Source organism: Danio aesculapii, chromosome 25 (genome assembly GCF_903798145.1).
Source record: "Danio aesculapii chromosome 25, fDanAes4.1, whole genome shotgun sequence".
NCBI classification, from domain to species: Eukaryota; Metazoa; Chordata; class Actinopteri; order Cypriniformes; family Danionidae; genus Danio; species Danio aesculapii.
The window spans coordinates 28,603,985-28,617,742 of NC_079459.1; the positions used below are offsets into that span (position 1 = coordinate 28,603,985).

At 45.1% G+C, this 13,758-nt stretch overlaps 1 protein-coding gene across 1 annotated transcript in view; it reads right to left on the bottom strand.

The window, feature by feature from the left end:
* muc5.2 (mucin 5.2) overlaps positions 1–13,758 on the bottom strand; it is a 37,117-nt gene that overhangs the window by 6,249 nt on the left and 17,110 nt on the right. The window contains exons 29-38 of the mRNA XM_056451325.1: positions 8,831–13,680; positions 7,562–8,153; positions 4,563–6,714; positions 3,190–4,455; positions 1,632–2,911; positions 1,364–1,521; positions 1,084–1,258; positions 717–952; positions 363–546; positions 75–252 (exon numbers count right to left, since the gene is read on the bottom strand). Coding sequence (XP_056307300.1) covers positions 75–252; positions 363–546; positions 717–952; positions 1,084–1,258; positions 1,364–1,521; positions 1,632–2,911; positions 3,190–4,455; positions 4,563–6,714; positions 7,562–8,153; positions 8,831–13,680 — 11,071 coding nt within the window. The remainder of the gene's footprint in view (positions 1–74; positions 253–362; positions 547–716; positions 953–1,083; positions 1,259–1,363; positions 1,522–1,631; positions 2,912–3,189; positions 4,456–4,562; positions 6,715–7,561; positions 8,154–8,830; positions 13,681–13,758) is intronic.

Sequence of the window (13,758 nt, forward strand, 5' to 3'; positions counted from 1 at the left end):
TGCAATTTCGGCACAATTTAGGTGATCTAAATGACCTGTGGTGAAGAGGTAAAAAATAGTTCGCTTTTCCTTACTCGCTCTTGATGACCTCACAGATTTGTGCTGTGCAAGTAGGAATGGGTTCGCTAGGATGTGGTGGTGGAGATTCACATCCTGGGGAATCTGCCCACAATGCTGCCATTTGCTCACATGACTGATCAATTGTTCCGTCAGGACGTCTGCAGTCATTTGTGGCATCATTGTCACAAACACCTAAAATATTGACATCATTTCAGCAAATTTTTTTTTTATCTGGGAAAGTAGCTGAAATTTACTTTATCATAATTACATTTATTGCTGAAAAGGCGTCGTGCTGTACTTACCACATTGTCCTTCTGTATTGCCTTGAAAGTATGAGAATGGTAGATTGATCTTAAAGCCTTGATGACTGACTAAAACCTCAGCTTTGATTTCTTTGATGTTCAGAATTACTGCCATGCCAGAGGTTGTAATGGTGAAGTCTTCATTCAAGAAAGTTGGGACCTTCACAACATCATTGACAGAGACCTGTAGGCAAAAGAGATTTCGAGGACTTGGGTTACTTTTTTTCCCATTCTAGTGTATATTTGCTTCTTATGTCAAGTCATTTTATCACTGAAAATGTATTTGATCATAAGTAAGGGCAAGTCTTTCAATAGTATGTGATCTTTGTGGTCTAACATAGTCATGTTACTCACCTGAATCTGTTCAGTGTTACTCGCTAGCTTGATTTCATAGGCTTTGTACTTCACAATCACAGAATCTTGGCAAGCATAATTATTTGTAGCATCACAATAATTGTTTTTAACATGAACACTGATATTGTATCTTGGAATGATTTCTTGGACCAACACATAGTTGCAGTTTCCTTGGAATACATAATATGTTCCATCAAAAGTACTGTAATGAGGGTCACCCCAGCCACTGCATTGACCTGTTGATTCGGAAAAAAAGATAAACCAAAGTTAAATCGGGCGCATTTCCAAGGACAATGTTATTAATTTGCTTATCATACACAATATTTATGAATTAAAACATGTTTCATGGAACATGGTTTAAACTCACATGAACACTCGTACTTAGTGCAGCAGCCATTATTATAATAAACCTTCTCAGGCTTAAGCCCATTGGCACATGTAGGTATGTCAGAATCTGCAGAGTCACACTGTACAGGGCTTGTGGTGATTTTGCCATTCATGCAGTTTTTAGTGGAACATCCTTCAATCCATGACTCTCCATTCTGTTAAAGGTTCAAATAAAAGTGATCAATGAAGATGAACAGAACTGCTTATCTAGTTACAGATTACAAATGAATTTTGTACATGAATAAGGTTTTTCATTTAACCTTTTTGTTGACATCGATACAGTCATTTGGAACTGTTGAAAGTGGAATCGTAGTAGTCTGAGGACATGGCTTCTGTGTTATTTCACTAACACAATTAGAGTTACAGAAAGCAAAGTAGCACCAACCCGCTTTATCTGTTTTATTGTAGATAACAGACTCTATGGAATAAGAGAATGTGGTTCAGATAATTGTTCTTGAATTTCACAAGCTCTCCAACAACATAACAGTATAGGAAATGTAAAAAAACTGTAATATTTACAGTACTTACCAGGAGGAAATATTTGATTTGCAAATGTGCAGTAACAGGTTGTTGTTTCTGTCAATGGTGTTTCAGCAGTATTAGCAGTGGTAACTTCAGGAGCAGTTGATGTTGGTGGTGCAGCAGTTGTAGTAGCTATTGATGGGGTTTCTGTTTTTGTGGGAGGCGGTGTTCCTGTAGATGGTGTTTCAGCAGTAACAGCAGTGGTAGATAGTTGTGGTGCTGTTGGTATCGGTGGACTGACAATTGTAGTAGCTGTCAATGGTGTTTCTGCTGTTGTGGGAGGTGGTGTTCCTGAAGAAGGTGTTTTAGCAGTTAAAGCAGTAGTAACTTCAGGAGCAGTTGGTGTTAGTGGTGCAGCAGTTGTAGTACCGATTGATGGGGTTTCTGTTTTTGTGGGAGGTGGTGTTCCTGTAGAAGGTGTTTCAGCAGTAACTGCAGTGGTAACTTCAGGTGCTGTTGGTGGTGCAGCAGTTGTAGTAACAGTTGATGGAGTTTCAGTTGTTGTGTGAAGTGGCATTTCTGTAGATGGTGTTTCAGCAGTAACAGCAGTAGTAACTTCCGGAGCAGTTGGTGTTGGTGGTGCAGCAGTTGTAGTTGCTGTTGATGGAGTTTCTGTTTTTGTGGGAGGTGGTGTTCCCGTAGATGGTGTTTCAGCAGTAACAGCAGTAGTAACTTCTGGAGCTGTTGGTGTTGGTGGTGCAGCAGTTGTGGTTGCTGTTGATGGGGTTTCTGTTTTTGTGGGAGGTGGTGTTCCTGTAGAAGCTGTTTCAGCAGTAACAGCGGTAGTAACTTCTGGAGCAGTAGGTGTTGGTGGTGCAGCAGTTGTAGTAGCTATTAATGGAGTTTCTGTTTTTGTGGGAGCTGGTGATCCCGTAGATAGTGTTTCAGTAGTAACAGCAGAAGTAACTTCTGGAGCTGTTGGCATTGGTGGTGCAGCAGTTGTAGTTGCTGTTGATGGGGTTTCTGTTTTTGTGGGAGGTGGTGTTCCTGTAGATTGTGTTTCAGCAGTAACAGCAGTAGTGACTTCAGGAGCAGTTGGTGTTGGTGGTGCAGCCGTTGTAGTAACAGTTGATGGTGTTTCTGTTGTTGTGTGAAGTGGCATTTCTGTAGATGGTGTTTCAGCAGTAACAGCAGTAGTAACTTCCGGAGCTGTTGGTGTTGGTGAAGCAGCAGTAACAGCAGTGGTAGATATTTGTGGTGCTGTTGGTATCGGTGGACTGACAGTTGTAGTAGCTGTCAATGGTGTTTCCGCTGTTGTGGGAGGTGGTGTTCCTGAAGAAGGTGTTTCAGCAGTTACAGCAGTAGTAACTTCAGGAGCTGTTGGTGTTGGTGGGGCAGCAGTTGTAGTTGCTGTTGATGGGGTTTCTGTTTTGTGGGAGGTGGTGTTCCTGTAGATGGTGTTTCAACAGTAACAGCAGTAGTAGCTTCAGGAGATGTTGGTGTTGGTGGTGCAGCAGTTTTAGTAACTGTTGATGGAGCTTCTGTTGTTGTGTGAAGTGGCATTTCTGTAGATGGTGTTTCAGCAGTAACAGCAGTGGTAACCTCAGGTGCTGTTGGTGGTGCAGCAGTTGTAGTAACAGTTGAAGGAGTTTCTGTTGTTGTGTGAAGTGGCAATTCTGTAGATGGGGTTTCAGCAGTAACAGCAGTAGTAACTTCAGGAGCAGTTGGTGTTGGTGGTGCAGCAGTTGTAGTAACAGTTGATGGTGTTTCTGTTGTTGTGTGAAGTGGCATTTCTGAAGATGGTGTTTCAGCAGTAACAGCAGTAGTACCTTCAGGAGCTGTTGGTGTTGGTGGTGCAGCAGTTGTAGTTGCTGTTGATGGGGTTTCTGTTTTTGTGGGAGGTGGTGTTCCTGTAGAAGGTTTTTCAGCAGTAACAGCAGTGGTAACTTCAGGAGCTGTTGGTGTTGGTGGTGCAGCAGTTGTAGTAATGGTCGATGGAGTTTCTGTTGTTGTGTAAAGTGGCATTTCTGTAGATGGTGTTTCAGCAGTAACAGCAGTTGTAACTTCCGGAGCTGTTGGTGTTGGTGGTGCAGCAGTTGTAGTAGCTATTAATGGAGTTTCTGTTTTTGTGGGAGGTGGTGTTCCCGTAGATGGTGTTTCAGCAGTAACAGTGGTAGTAACTTCTGGAGCTGTTGGTGTTGGTGGTGCAGCAGTTGTACTTGCTGTTGATGGGGTTTCTGTTTTTGTGGGAGGTGGTGTTTCCATAGATTGTGTTTCAGCAGTAACAGCAGTAGTAACTTCAGGAGCAGTTGGTGTTGGTGGTGCAGCAGTTGTAGTAACAGTTGATGGTGTTTCTGTTGTTGTGTGAAGTGGCATTTTTGTAGATGGTGTTTCTGCAGTAACAGCAGTAGTAACTTCCGGAGCTGTTGGTGTTGGTGGTGCAGCAGTAACAGCAGTGGTAGATATTTGTGGTGCTGTTGGTATCGGAGGACTGACAGTTGTAGTAGCTGTCAATGGTGTTTCCGCTGTTGTGGGAGGTGGTGATCCTGAAGAAGGTGTTTCAGCAGTTACAGCAGTAGTAACTTCAGGAGCAGTTGGTGTTGGTGGTGCAGCAGTTGTAGTAGCTATTAATGGAGTTTCTGTTTTTGTGGGAGGTGGTGTTCCCGTAGATTGTGTTTCAGTAGTAACAGCAGTAGTAACTTCAGGAGCTGTTGGTGGTGCAGCAGTTGTAGTAACAGTTGATGGAGTTTCTGTTGTTGTGTGAAGTGGCATTTCTGTAGATGGTGTTTCAGCAGTAACAGCAGTAGTAACTTCAGGAGCAGTTGGTGTTGGTGGTGCAGCAGTTGTAGTTGCTGTTGATGGGGTTTCTGTTTTGTGGGAGGTGGTGTTCCTGTGGAAGGTGTTTCAGCAGTAACAGCAGTGGTAACTTCAGGTGCTGTTGGTGGTGCAGCAGTTGTAGTAACAGTTGAAGGAGTTTCTGTTGTTGTGTGAAGTGGCATTTCTGTAGATGGTGTTTCAGGAGTAACAGCAGTAGTAACTTCAGGAGCAGTTGGTGTTGGTGGTGCAGCAGTTGTAGTTGCTGTTGATGGGGTTTCTGTTTTTGTGGCAGGTGGTGTTTCTGTAGATTGTGTTTCAGCAGTAACAGCAGTAGTAACTTCAGGAGCAGTTGGTGTTGGTGGTGCAGCAGTTGTAGTAACAGTTGATGGTGTTTCTGTTGTTGTGTGAAGTGGCATTTCTGTAGATGGTGTTTCTGCAGTAACAGCAGTAGTAACTTCCGGAGCTGTTGGTGTTGGTGGTGCAGCAGTAACAGCAGTGGTAGATATTTGTGGTGCTGTTGGTATCGGTGGACTGACAGTTGTAGTAGCTGTCAATGGTGTTTCCGCTGTTGTGGGAGGTGGTGATCCTGAAGAAGGTGTTTCAGCAGTTACAGCAGTAGTAACTTCAGGAGCAGTTGGTGTTGGTGGTGCAGCAGTTGTAGTTGCTGTTGATGGGGTTTCTGTTTTTGTGGGAGGTGGTGTTCCTGTGGAAGGTGTTTCAGCAGTAACAGCAGTGGTAACTTCAGGTGCTGTTGGTGGTGCAGCAGTTGTAGTAACAGTTGAAAGAGTTTCTGTTGTTGTGTGAAGTGGCATTTCTGTAGATGGTGTTTCAGCAGTAACAGCAGTAGTAACTTCAGGAGCAGTTGGTGTTGGTGCTGCAGCAGTTGTAGTAGCGATTGATGGGGTTTCTGTTTTTGTGGGAGGTGGTGTTCCTTTAGATGGTGTTTCAGCAGTAACAGCAGTAGTAACTTCCGGAGCTGTTGGTGTTGGTGGTGCAGCAGTTGTAGTAACAGTTGATGGTGTTTCTGTTGTTGTGTGAAGTGGCATTTCTGTAGATGGTGTTTCAGCAGTAACAGCAGTAGTAACTTCCGGAGCTGTTGGTGTTGGTGGTGCAGCAGTTGTAGTTGCTGTTGATGGGGTTTCTGTTTTTGTGGGAGGTGGTGTTCCTGTAGATGGTGTTTCAGCAGTAACAGCAGTAGTAACTTCAGGTGCAGTTGGTGTTGGTGGTGCAACAGTTGTAGTAACGGTTGATGGAGTTTCTGTTGTTGTGTGAAGTGGCATTTCTGTAGATGGTGTTTCAGCAGTAACAGCAGTAGTAACTTCCGGAGCTGTTGGTGTTGGTGGTGCAGCAGTTGTAGTAGCTATTAATGGAGTTTCTGTTTTTGTGGGAGGTGGTGTTCCCGTAGATGGTGTTTCAGCAGTAACAGCAGTAGTAACTTCTGGAGCTGTTGGTGTTGGTGGTGCAGCAGTTGTAGTTGCTGTTGATGGGGTTTCTGTTTTTGTGGAAGGTGGTGTTCCTGTAGAAGGTGTTTCAGCAGTAACAGCGGTAGTAACTTCAGGTGCAGTTGGTGTTGGTGGTGCAGCAGTTGTAGTAACAGTTGAAGGAGTTTCTGTTGTTGTGTGAAGTGGCATTTCTGTAGATGGTATTTCAGCAGTAACAGCAGTAGTAACTTCAGGAGCAGTTGGTGTTGGTGGTGCAGCAGTTGTAGTAGCGATTGATGGGGTTTCTGTTTTTGTGGGAGGTGGTGTTCCTTTAGATGGTGTTTCAGCAGTAACAGCAGTAGTAACTTCCGGAGCTGTTGGTGTTGGTGGTGCAGCAGTTGTAGTAACAGTTAATGGTGTTTCTGTTGTTGTGTGAAGTGGCATTTCTGTAGATGGTGTTTCAGCAGTAACAGCAGTAGTAACTTCAGGAGCTGTTGGTGTTGGTGGTGCAGCAGTTGTAGTTGCTGTTGATGGGGTTTCTGTTTTTGTGGGAGGTGGTGTTCCTGTAGAAGGTGTTTCAGCAGTAACAGCGGTAGTAACTTCAGGTACAGTTGGTGTTGGTGGTGCAGCAGTTGTAGTAACAGTTGAAGGAGTTTCTGTTGTGTGAAGTGGCATTTCTGTAGATGGTGTTTCAGCAGTAACAGCAGTTGTAACTTCAGGAGCTGTTGGTGTTGGTGCTGCAGCAGTTGTAGTAGCGATTGATGGGGTTTCTGTTTTTGTGGGAGGTGGTGTTCCCGTAGATGGTGTTTCAGCAGTAACAGCAGTAGTAACTTCTGGAGCTGTTGGTGTTGGTGGTGCAGCAGTTGTAGTTACTGTTGATGGGGTTTCTGTTTTTGTGGAAGGTGGTGTTCCTGTAGAAGGTGTTTCAGCAGTAACAGCGGTAGTAACTTCAGGTGCAGTTGGTGTTGGTGGTGCAGCAGTTGTAGTAACAGTTGAAGGAGGTTCTGTTGTTGTGTGTGAAGTGGCATTTCTGTAGATGGTATTTCAGCAGTAACAGCAGTAGTAACTTCAGACAGTTGGTGTTGGTGGTGCAGCAGTTGTAGTAGCGATTGATGGGTTCTGTTTTTGTGGGAGGTGGTGTTCCGTTAGATGGTGTTCAGCAGTAACAGCAGTAGTAACTTTCCGGAGCTGTTGGTGTTGGTGTTGTCAGCAGTTGTAGTAACAGTTAATGGTGTTTTCTGTTGTTGTGTGAAGTGGCATTTCTGTAGATGGTGTTTCAGCAGTAACAGCAGTAGTAGCTTCAGGGAGCTGTTGGTGGGTGCGCAGTTGTAGTTGCTGTTGATGGGGTTTTTCTGTTTTGTGGGAGGTGGTGTTCCTGTAGAAGGTGTTTCAGCAGTAACAGCGGTAGTACTTCAGGTGGCAGTTGGTGTTGGTGGTGCAGCAGTTGTAGTAACAGTTGAAGGAGTTTCTGTTGTTGTGTGAAGTGGCATTTCTGTAGATGGTGTTTCAGCAGTAACAGCAGTGTGTTGGTGGTGCAGCAGTAACAGCAGTGGTAGATATTTGTGGTGCTGTTGGTATTGGTGGACTGACAGTTGTAGTAGCTGTCAATGGCGTTTCCGCTGTTGTGGGAGGTGGTGATCCTGAAGAAGGTGTTTCAGCAGTTACAGCAGTAGTAACTTCAGGAGCAGGTTGGTGTTGGTGGTGCAGCAGTTGTAGTAGCTATTAATGGAGTGTTCTGTTTTGTGGGAGGTGGTGTACCTGTAGATTGTGTTTCAGCAGTAAACAGCAGTAGTAACTTCAGGAGGCAGTTGGTGTTGGGGGTGCAGCAGTTGTAGTAGCGATTGATGGGGTTTTCTGTTTTTGTGGGAGGTGGTGTTCCTTTAGATGGTGTTTCAGCAGTAACAGCAGTAGTAACTTCCGGAGCTGTTGGTGTTGATGGTGCAGCAGTTGTAGTGGCTGTTGATGGGGTTTCTGTTTTTGTGGGAGGTGGTGTTCCTGTAGAAGGTGTTTCAGCAGTAACAGCGGTAGTAACTTCAGGTGCAGTTGGTGTTGGTGGTGCAGCAGTTGTAGTAACAGTTGAAGGAGTTTCTGTTGTTGTGTGAAGTGGCATTTCTGTAGATGGTGTTTCAGCAGTAACAGCAGTAGTAACTTCAGGAGCATTTGTGTTTGGTGGTGCAGCAGTTGTAGTTAGCTGATCGATGGGGTTTCTGTTTTTGTGCGGAGGTGGTGTTCCTGTAGATGGTGTTTCAGCAGTAACAGCAGTAGTAACTTCTGGAGCTGTTGGTGTTGGTGGTGCAGCAGTTGTAGTAGCTATTAATGGATGTTTCTGTTGTTGTGTGAAGTGGCATTTCTGTAGATGGTGTTTCAGCAGTAACAGCATTGTAACTTCAGGAGCTGTTGGTTGTTGGTGGTGCAGCAGTTGTATTTGCTGTTGATGGGGTTTCTGTTTTTGTTGGAGGTGGTGTTTTCCGTAGATTGTGTGTCAGCAGTAACAGCAGTAGTAACTTCAGAGCAGTTGGTGTTGGTGGTGCAGCAGTTGTAGTACACATTGAAGGAGTTTTCTGTTGTTGTGTGAAGTGGCATTTCTGTAGATGGTGTTTCAAGCAGTAACAGCAGTAGTAACTTCAGGAGCAGTTGGTGTTGGTGGTGCAGCAGTGTAGTTGCTGTTTGATGGGGGTTTCCTGTTTTTGTCGGAGGTGGTGTTCTAGTAGATGGTGTGTTTCAGCAGTAACAGCAGTAGTAACTTCTGGAGCTGTTGGTGTTGGTGGTGCAGCAGTTGTATAGCTATTAATGGAGTTTCTGTTTTGTGGGAGGTGTGTGTCCCGTAGATGGTGTTTTAGCCAGGTAACAGCAGTAGTAACTTCCTGTCGAGCTGTTGGTGTTGGTGGTGCAGCAGTTGTAGTTGCTGTTGATGGGGTTTCTGTTTTTGTGGGAGGTGGTGTTCCTGTAGAAGTGTTTCAGCAGTAACAGCCCGGTAGTAACTCCGGAGCAGTGGTGTTGGTGGTGCAGCAGTGTAGTCAGCTATTAATGGAGTTTCTGTTTTTGTGGAGCTGGTGTTCCCGTAGATGGTGTTTCAGCAGTAACAGCAGTAGTAACTTCTGGAGTTGTTGGTGTTGGTGGTGCAGCAGTTGTAGTTGCTGTTGATGGGGTTTCTGTTTTTGTGGAAGGTGGTGTTCCCGTAGATTGTGTTTCAGCAGTAACAGCAGTTGTAACTTTCGGAGCTGTTGGTGTTGGTGGTGCAGCAGTTGTAGTAGCTATTAATGGAGTTTCTGTTTTTGTGGGAGGTGGTGTTCCTTTAGATGGTGTTTCAGCAGTAACAGCAGTAGTAACTTCAGGAGCAGTTGGTGTTGGTGGTGCAGCAGTTGTAGTTGCTGTTGATGGGGTTTCTGTTTTTGTCGGAGGTGGTGTTGCTGTAGATGGTGTTTCAGCAGTAACAGCAGTAGTAACTTCAGGAGCAGTTGGTGTTGGTGATGCAGCAGTTGTAGTTGCGATTGATGGGGTTTCTGTTTTTGTGGGAGGTGGTGTTCCCGTAGATGGTGTTTCAGCAGTAACAGCAGTAGTAACTTCTGGAGTTGTTGGTGTTGGTGGTGCAGCAGTTGTAGTTGCTGTTGATGGGGTTTCTGTTTTTGTGGGAGGTGGTGTTCCCATAGATTGTGTTTCTGCAGTAACAGCAGTAGTAACTTCAGGTGCAGTTGGTGTGGGTGGTGCAGCAGTTGTAGTAACGGTTGATGGAGTTTCTGTTGTTGTGTGAAGTGGCATTTCTGTAGATGGTGTTTCAGCAGTAACAGCAGTAGTAACTTCCGGAGCTGTTGGTGTTGGTGGTGCAACAGTTGTAGTAGCTATTAATGGAGTTTCTGTTTTTGTGGGAGGTGGTGTTGCTGTAGATGGTGTTTCAGCAGTAACAGCAGTAGTAACTTCAGGAGCAGTTGGTGTTGGTGGTGCAGCAGTTGTAGTAACAGTTGATGGTGTTTCTGTTGTTGTGTGAAGTGGCATTTCTGTAGATGGTGTTACAGCAGTAACAGCAGTAGTAACTTCCGGAGCTGTTGGTGTTGGTGGTACAGCAGTAACACCAGTGGTAGATATTTGTGGTGCTGTTGGTATCGGTGGACTGACAGTTGTAGTTGCTGTCAATGGTGTTTCCGCTGTTGTGGGAGGTGGTGATCCTGAAGAAGGTGTTTCAGCAGTTACAGCAGTAGTAACTTCAGGAGTAGTTGGTGGTGGTGGTGCAGCAGTTGTAGTAGCTATTAATGGAGTTTCTGTTTTTGTGGGAGGTGGTGTTCCCGTAGATGGTGTTTCAGCAGTAACAGCAGTAGTAACTTTTGGAGCTGTTGGTGTTGGTGGTGCAGCAGTTGTAGTTGCGATTGATGGGGTTTCTGTTTTTGTGGGAGGTGGTGTTCCTGTAGAAGGTGTTTCAGCAGTAACAGCAGTGGTAACCTCAGGTGCTGTTGGTGGTGCAGCAGTTGTAGTAACAGTTGATGGAGTTTCTGATGTTGTGTGAAGTGGCATTTCTGTAGATGGTGTTTCAGCAGTAACAGCAGTAGTAACTTCAGGAGCAGTTGGTGTTGGGGATGCAGCAGTTGTAGTAGCGATTGATGGGGTTTCTGTTTTTGTGGGAGGTGGTGTTCCTTTAGATGGTGTTTCAGCAGTAACAGCAGTAGTAACTTCAGGTGCAGTTGGTGTTGGTGGTGCAGCAGTTGTAGTTGCTGTTGATGGGGTTTCTGTTTTTGTCGGAGGTGGTGTTCCTGTAGATGGTGTTTCAGCAGTAACAGCAGTAGTAACTTCAGGAGCAGTTGGTGTTGGTGATGCAGCAGTTGTAGTTGCGATTGATGGGGTTTCTGTTTTTGTCGGAGGTGGTGTTCCTGTAGATGGTGTTTCAGCAGTAACAGCAGTAGTAACTTCAGGAGCAGTTGGTGTTGGTGATGCAGCAGTTGTAGTTGCTGTTGATGGGGTTTCTGTTTTTGTGGGAGGTGGTGTTACCGTAGATTGTGTTTCTGCAGTAACAGCAGTAGTAACTTCAGGTGCAGTTGGTGTGGGTGGTGCAGCAGTTGTAGTAACGGTTGATGGAGTTTCTGTTGTTGTGTGAAGTGGCATTTCTGTAGATGGTGTTTCAGCAGTAACAGCAGTAGTAACTTCCGGAGCTGTTGGTGTTGGTGGTGCAACAGTTGTAGTAGCTATTAATGGAGTTTCTGTTTTTGTGGGAGGTGGTGTTGCTGTAGATGGTGTTTCAGCAGTAACAGCAGTAGTAACTTCAGGAGCAGTTGGTGTTGGTGGTGCAGCAGTTGTAGTAACAGTTGATGGTGTTTCTGTTGTTGTGTGAAGTGGCATTTCTGTAAATGGTGTTTCAGCAGTAACAGCAGTAGTAACTTCCGGAGCTGTTGGTGTTGGTGGTGCAGCAGTAACACCGGTGGTAGATATTTGTGGTGCTGTTGGTATCGGTGGACTGACAGTTGTAGTTGCTGTCAATGGTGTTTCCGCTGTTGTGGGAGGTGGTGATCCTGAAGAGGGTGTTTCAGCAGTTACAGCAGTAGTAACTTCAGGAGCTGTTGGTGTTGGTGGTGCAGCAGTTGTAGTTGCGATTGATGGGGTTTCTGTTTTTGTGGGAGGTGGTGTTCCCGTAGATGGTGTTTCAGCAGTAACAGCAGTAGTAACTTCTGGAGCTGTTGGTGTTGGTGGTGTAGCAGTTGTAGTTGCGATTGATGGGGTTTCTGTTTTTGTGGGAGGTGGTGTTCCTGTAGAAGGTGTTTCAGCAGTAACAGCAGTGGTAACCTCAGGTGCTGTTGGTGGTGCAGCAGTTGTAGTAACAGTTGATGGAGTTTCCGATGTTGTGTGAAGTGGCATTTCTGTAGATGGTGTTTCAGCAGTTACAGCAGTAGTAACTTCAGGAGCAGTTGGTGTTGGTGGTGCAGCAGTTGTTGTTGCTGTTGATGGGGTTTCTGTTTTTGTGGGAGGTGGTGTTCCTGTAGTAGGTGTTTCAGCAGTAACAGCAGTGGTAACCTCAGGTGCTGTTGGTGGTGCAGCAATTGTAGTAACAGTTGATGAAGTTTCTGTTGTTGTATGAAGTGGCATTTCTGTAGATGGTGTTTCAGCAGTAACAGCAGTAGTAACTTCAGGAGCTGTTAATGTTGGTGGTGCAGCAGTTGTAGTAACAGTTGATGGTGTTTCTGTTGTTGTGTGAAGTGGTATTTCTGTAGATGGTGTTTCAGCAGTAACAGCAGTAGTAACTTCAGGAGCAGTTGGTGTTGGTTGTGAAGCTGTTGTAGTACTGATTGATGGGGTCTCTGTTTTTGTGGGAGGTGGTGTTCCCGAATAAGGTGTTTCAGCAGTAACAGCGGTGGTAACTTCAGGTGCAGTTGGTGTTGGTGGTGCAGCAGTTGTAGTTGCTGTTGATGGGGTTTCTGTTTTTGTGGGAGGTGGTGTTCCTGTTGAAGGTGTTTCAGCAGTAACAGCAGAAGTAACTTTAGGTGGTGTTGGTGGTGCAGCAGTTGTAGTAGCGATCGATGCGGTTTCTGTTTTTGTGGGAGGTGGTGTTCCTGTAGATGGTGTTTCAGCCGTAACAGCAGTAGTAACTTCAGGAGCTGTTGGTGTTGGTGGTGCAGCAGTTGTAGTAGCGATTGATGGGGTTTCTGTTTTTGTTGGGGGTAATGTTTCTGTAGATGGTGTTCCAGCAGTAACAGCAGTAGTAACTTCAGGAGCAGTTGGTGTTGATGGTGCAGCAGTTGTAGTTGCTGTTGATGGGGTTTCTGTTTTTGTTGGAGGTAATGTTTCTGTAGATGGAGTTTCAGCAGTAACAGCAGTAGTAACTTCAGGAGCAGTTGGTGTTGATGGTGCAGCAGTTGTAGTAGCGATTGATGGGGTTTCTGTTTTTGTGGGAGGTGGTGTTCCTGTAGATGGTGTTTCAGCCGTAACAGCAGTAGTAGATATTTGTGGTGCTGTTGGTATTGGTGGACTGACAATTGTAGTAGCTGTCAAAGGTGTTTCTGCTGTTGAGGGAGGTGGCATTTCTGTAGATGGTGTTTCAACAGTAACAGCAGTAGTAACTTTAGGAGCTGTTGTTGTTGGAGCAGTTGTAGTAGCGGTTGATGGGGTTTCTGTTTTTGTAGGAGATGGTGTTCCTGTAGATGGTGTTTCAACAGTAACAGCAGTAGTTATTTCAGAAGCCGTTGGTGTTGGTGGTGCAGCAGTTGTAGTAGCTGTTGACGGGGTTTCTGTTTTTGTGGGAGGTGGTGTTCCTGTAGATGGTGTTTCAGAAGTAACAGCAGTAGTAACTTCAGGAGATGTTGGTGGTGGTGCAGCAGTTGTAGTAGCTGTTGATGGGGATTCTGTTGTTTTTGGTGGTGGCATTTTTGTGGGTGGTGTTTCAGTTGTAACAGCAGTGGTAGCTCCAGGTAATGTTGAAGTTGGCAGACTAGCCGTTGTAGTAGCTGTTGATGTTGGAGGTGGCATTACTGTAGATGGTGTTTTAGCAGTAACAGCAGTAGAAATTGCTTGTGATGTTTCTGTTGTTGGACCAGAAGTTGTAGTAGTTGTTTTTGGCCTTTGCGATTCTGATGTTGGTGGTCTCTCTGTCAAAGGTGTTGCAGCAGTAACAGAAGTATATGTCTCGGGTGATGAAGGTTTTGCAGTTTGGGGTGGAGTTGTGAACGTGAATGGTGTAGTTGTTGTCATACATTTATTAATGCTTCTTATTATCTCTCCATTGGATCCACACACAGCTGTAAAGCATGTACCATTCCCATCTGTGGTATCATACATCACATCTCCAGTCGTGTATATCTTGCCATCATAAGTACAGAGGGAAAGACATTCTGCCTCTGTAACACATTTCCTGTTGTCCTCTCTCAAAAAAGGTCTTTCAGAAGGACACTGAGGAAAACATCCTAGGAGAATAATTAAAGGCCAAATGGAATAAACAAGATACACATTTACATTTACTATGTCTTGACATCAGCAAAAGA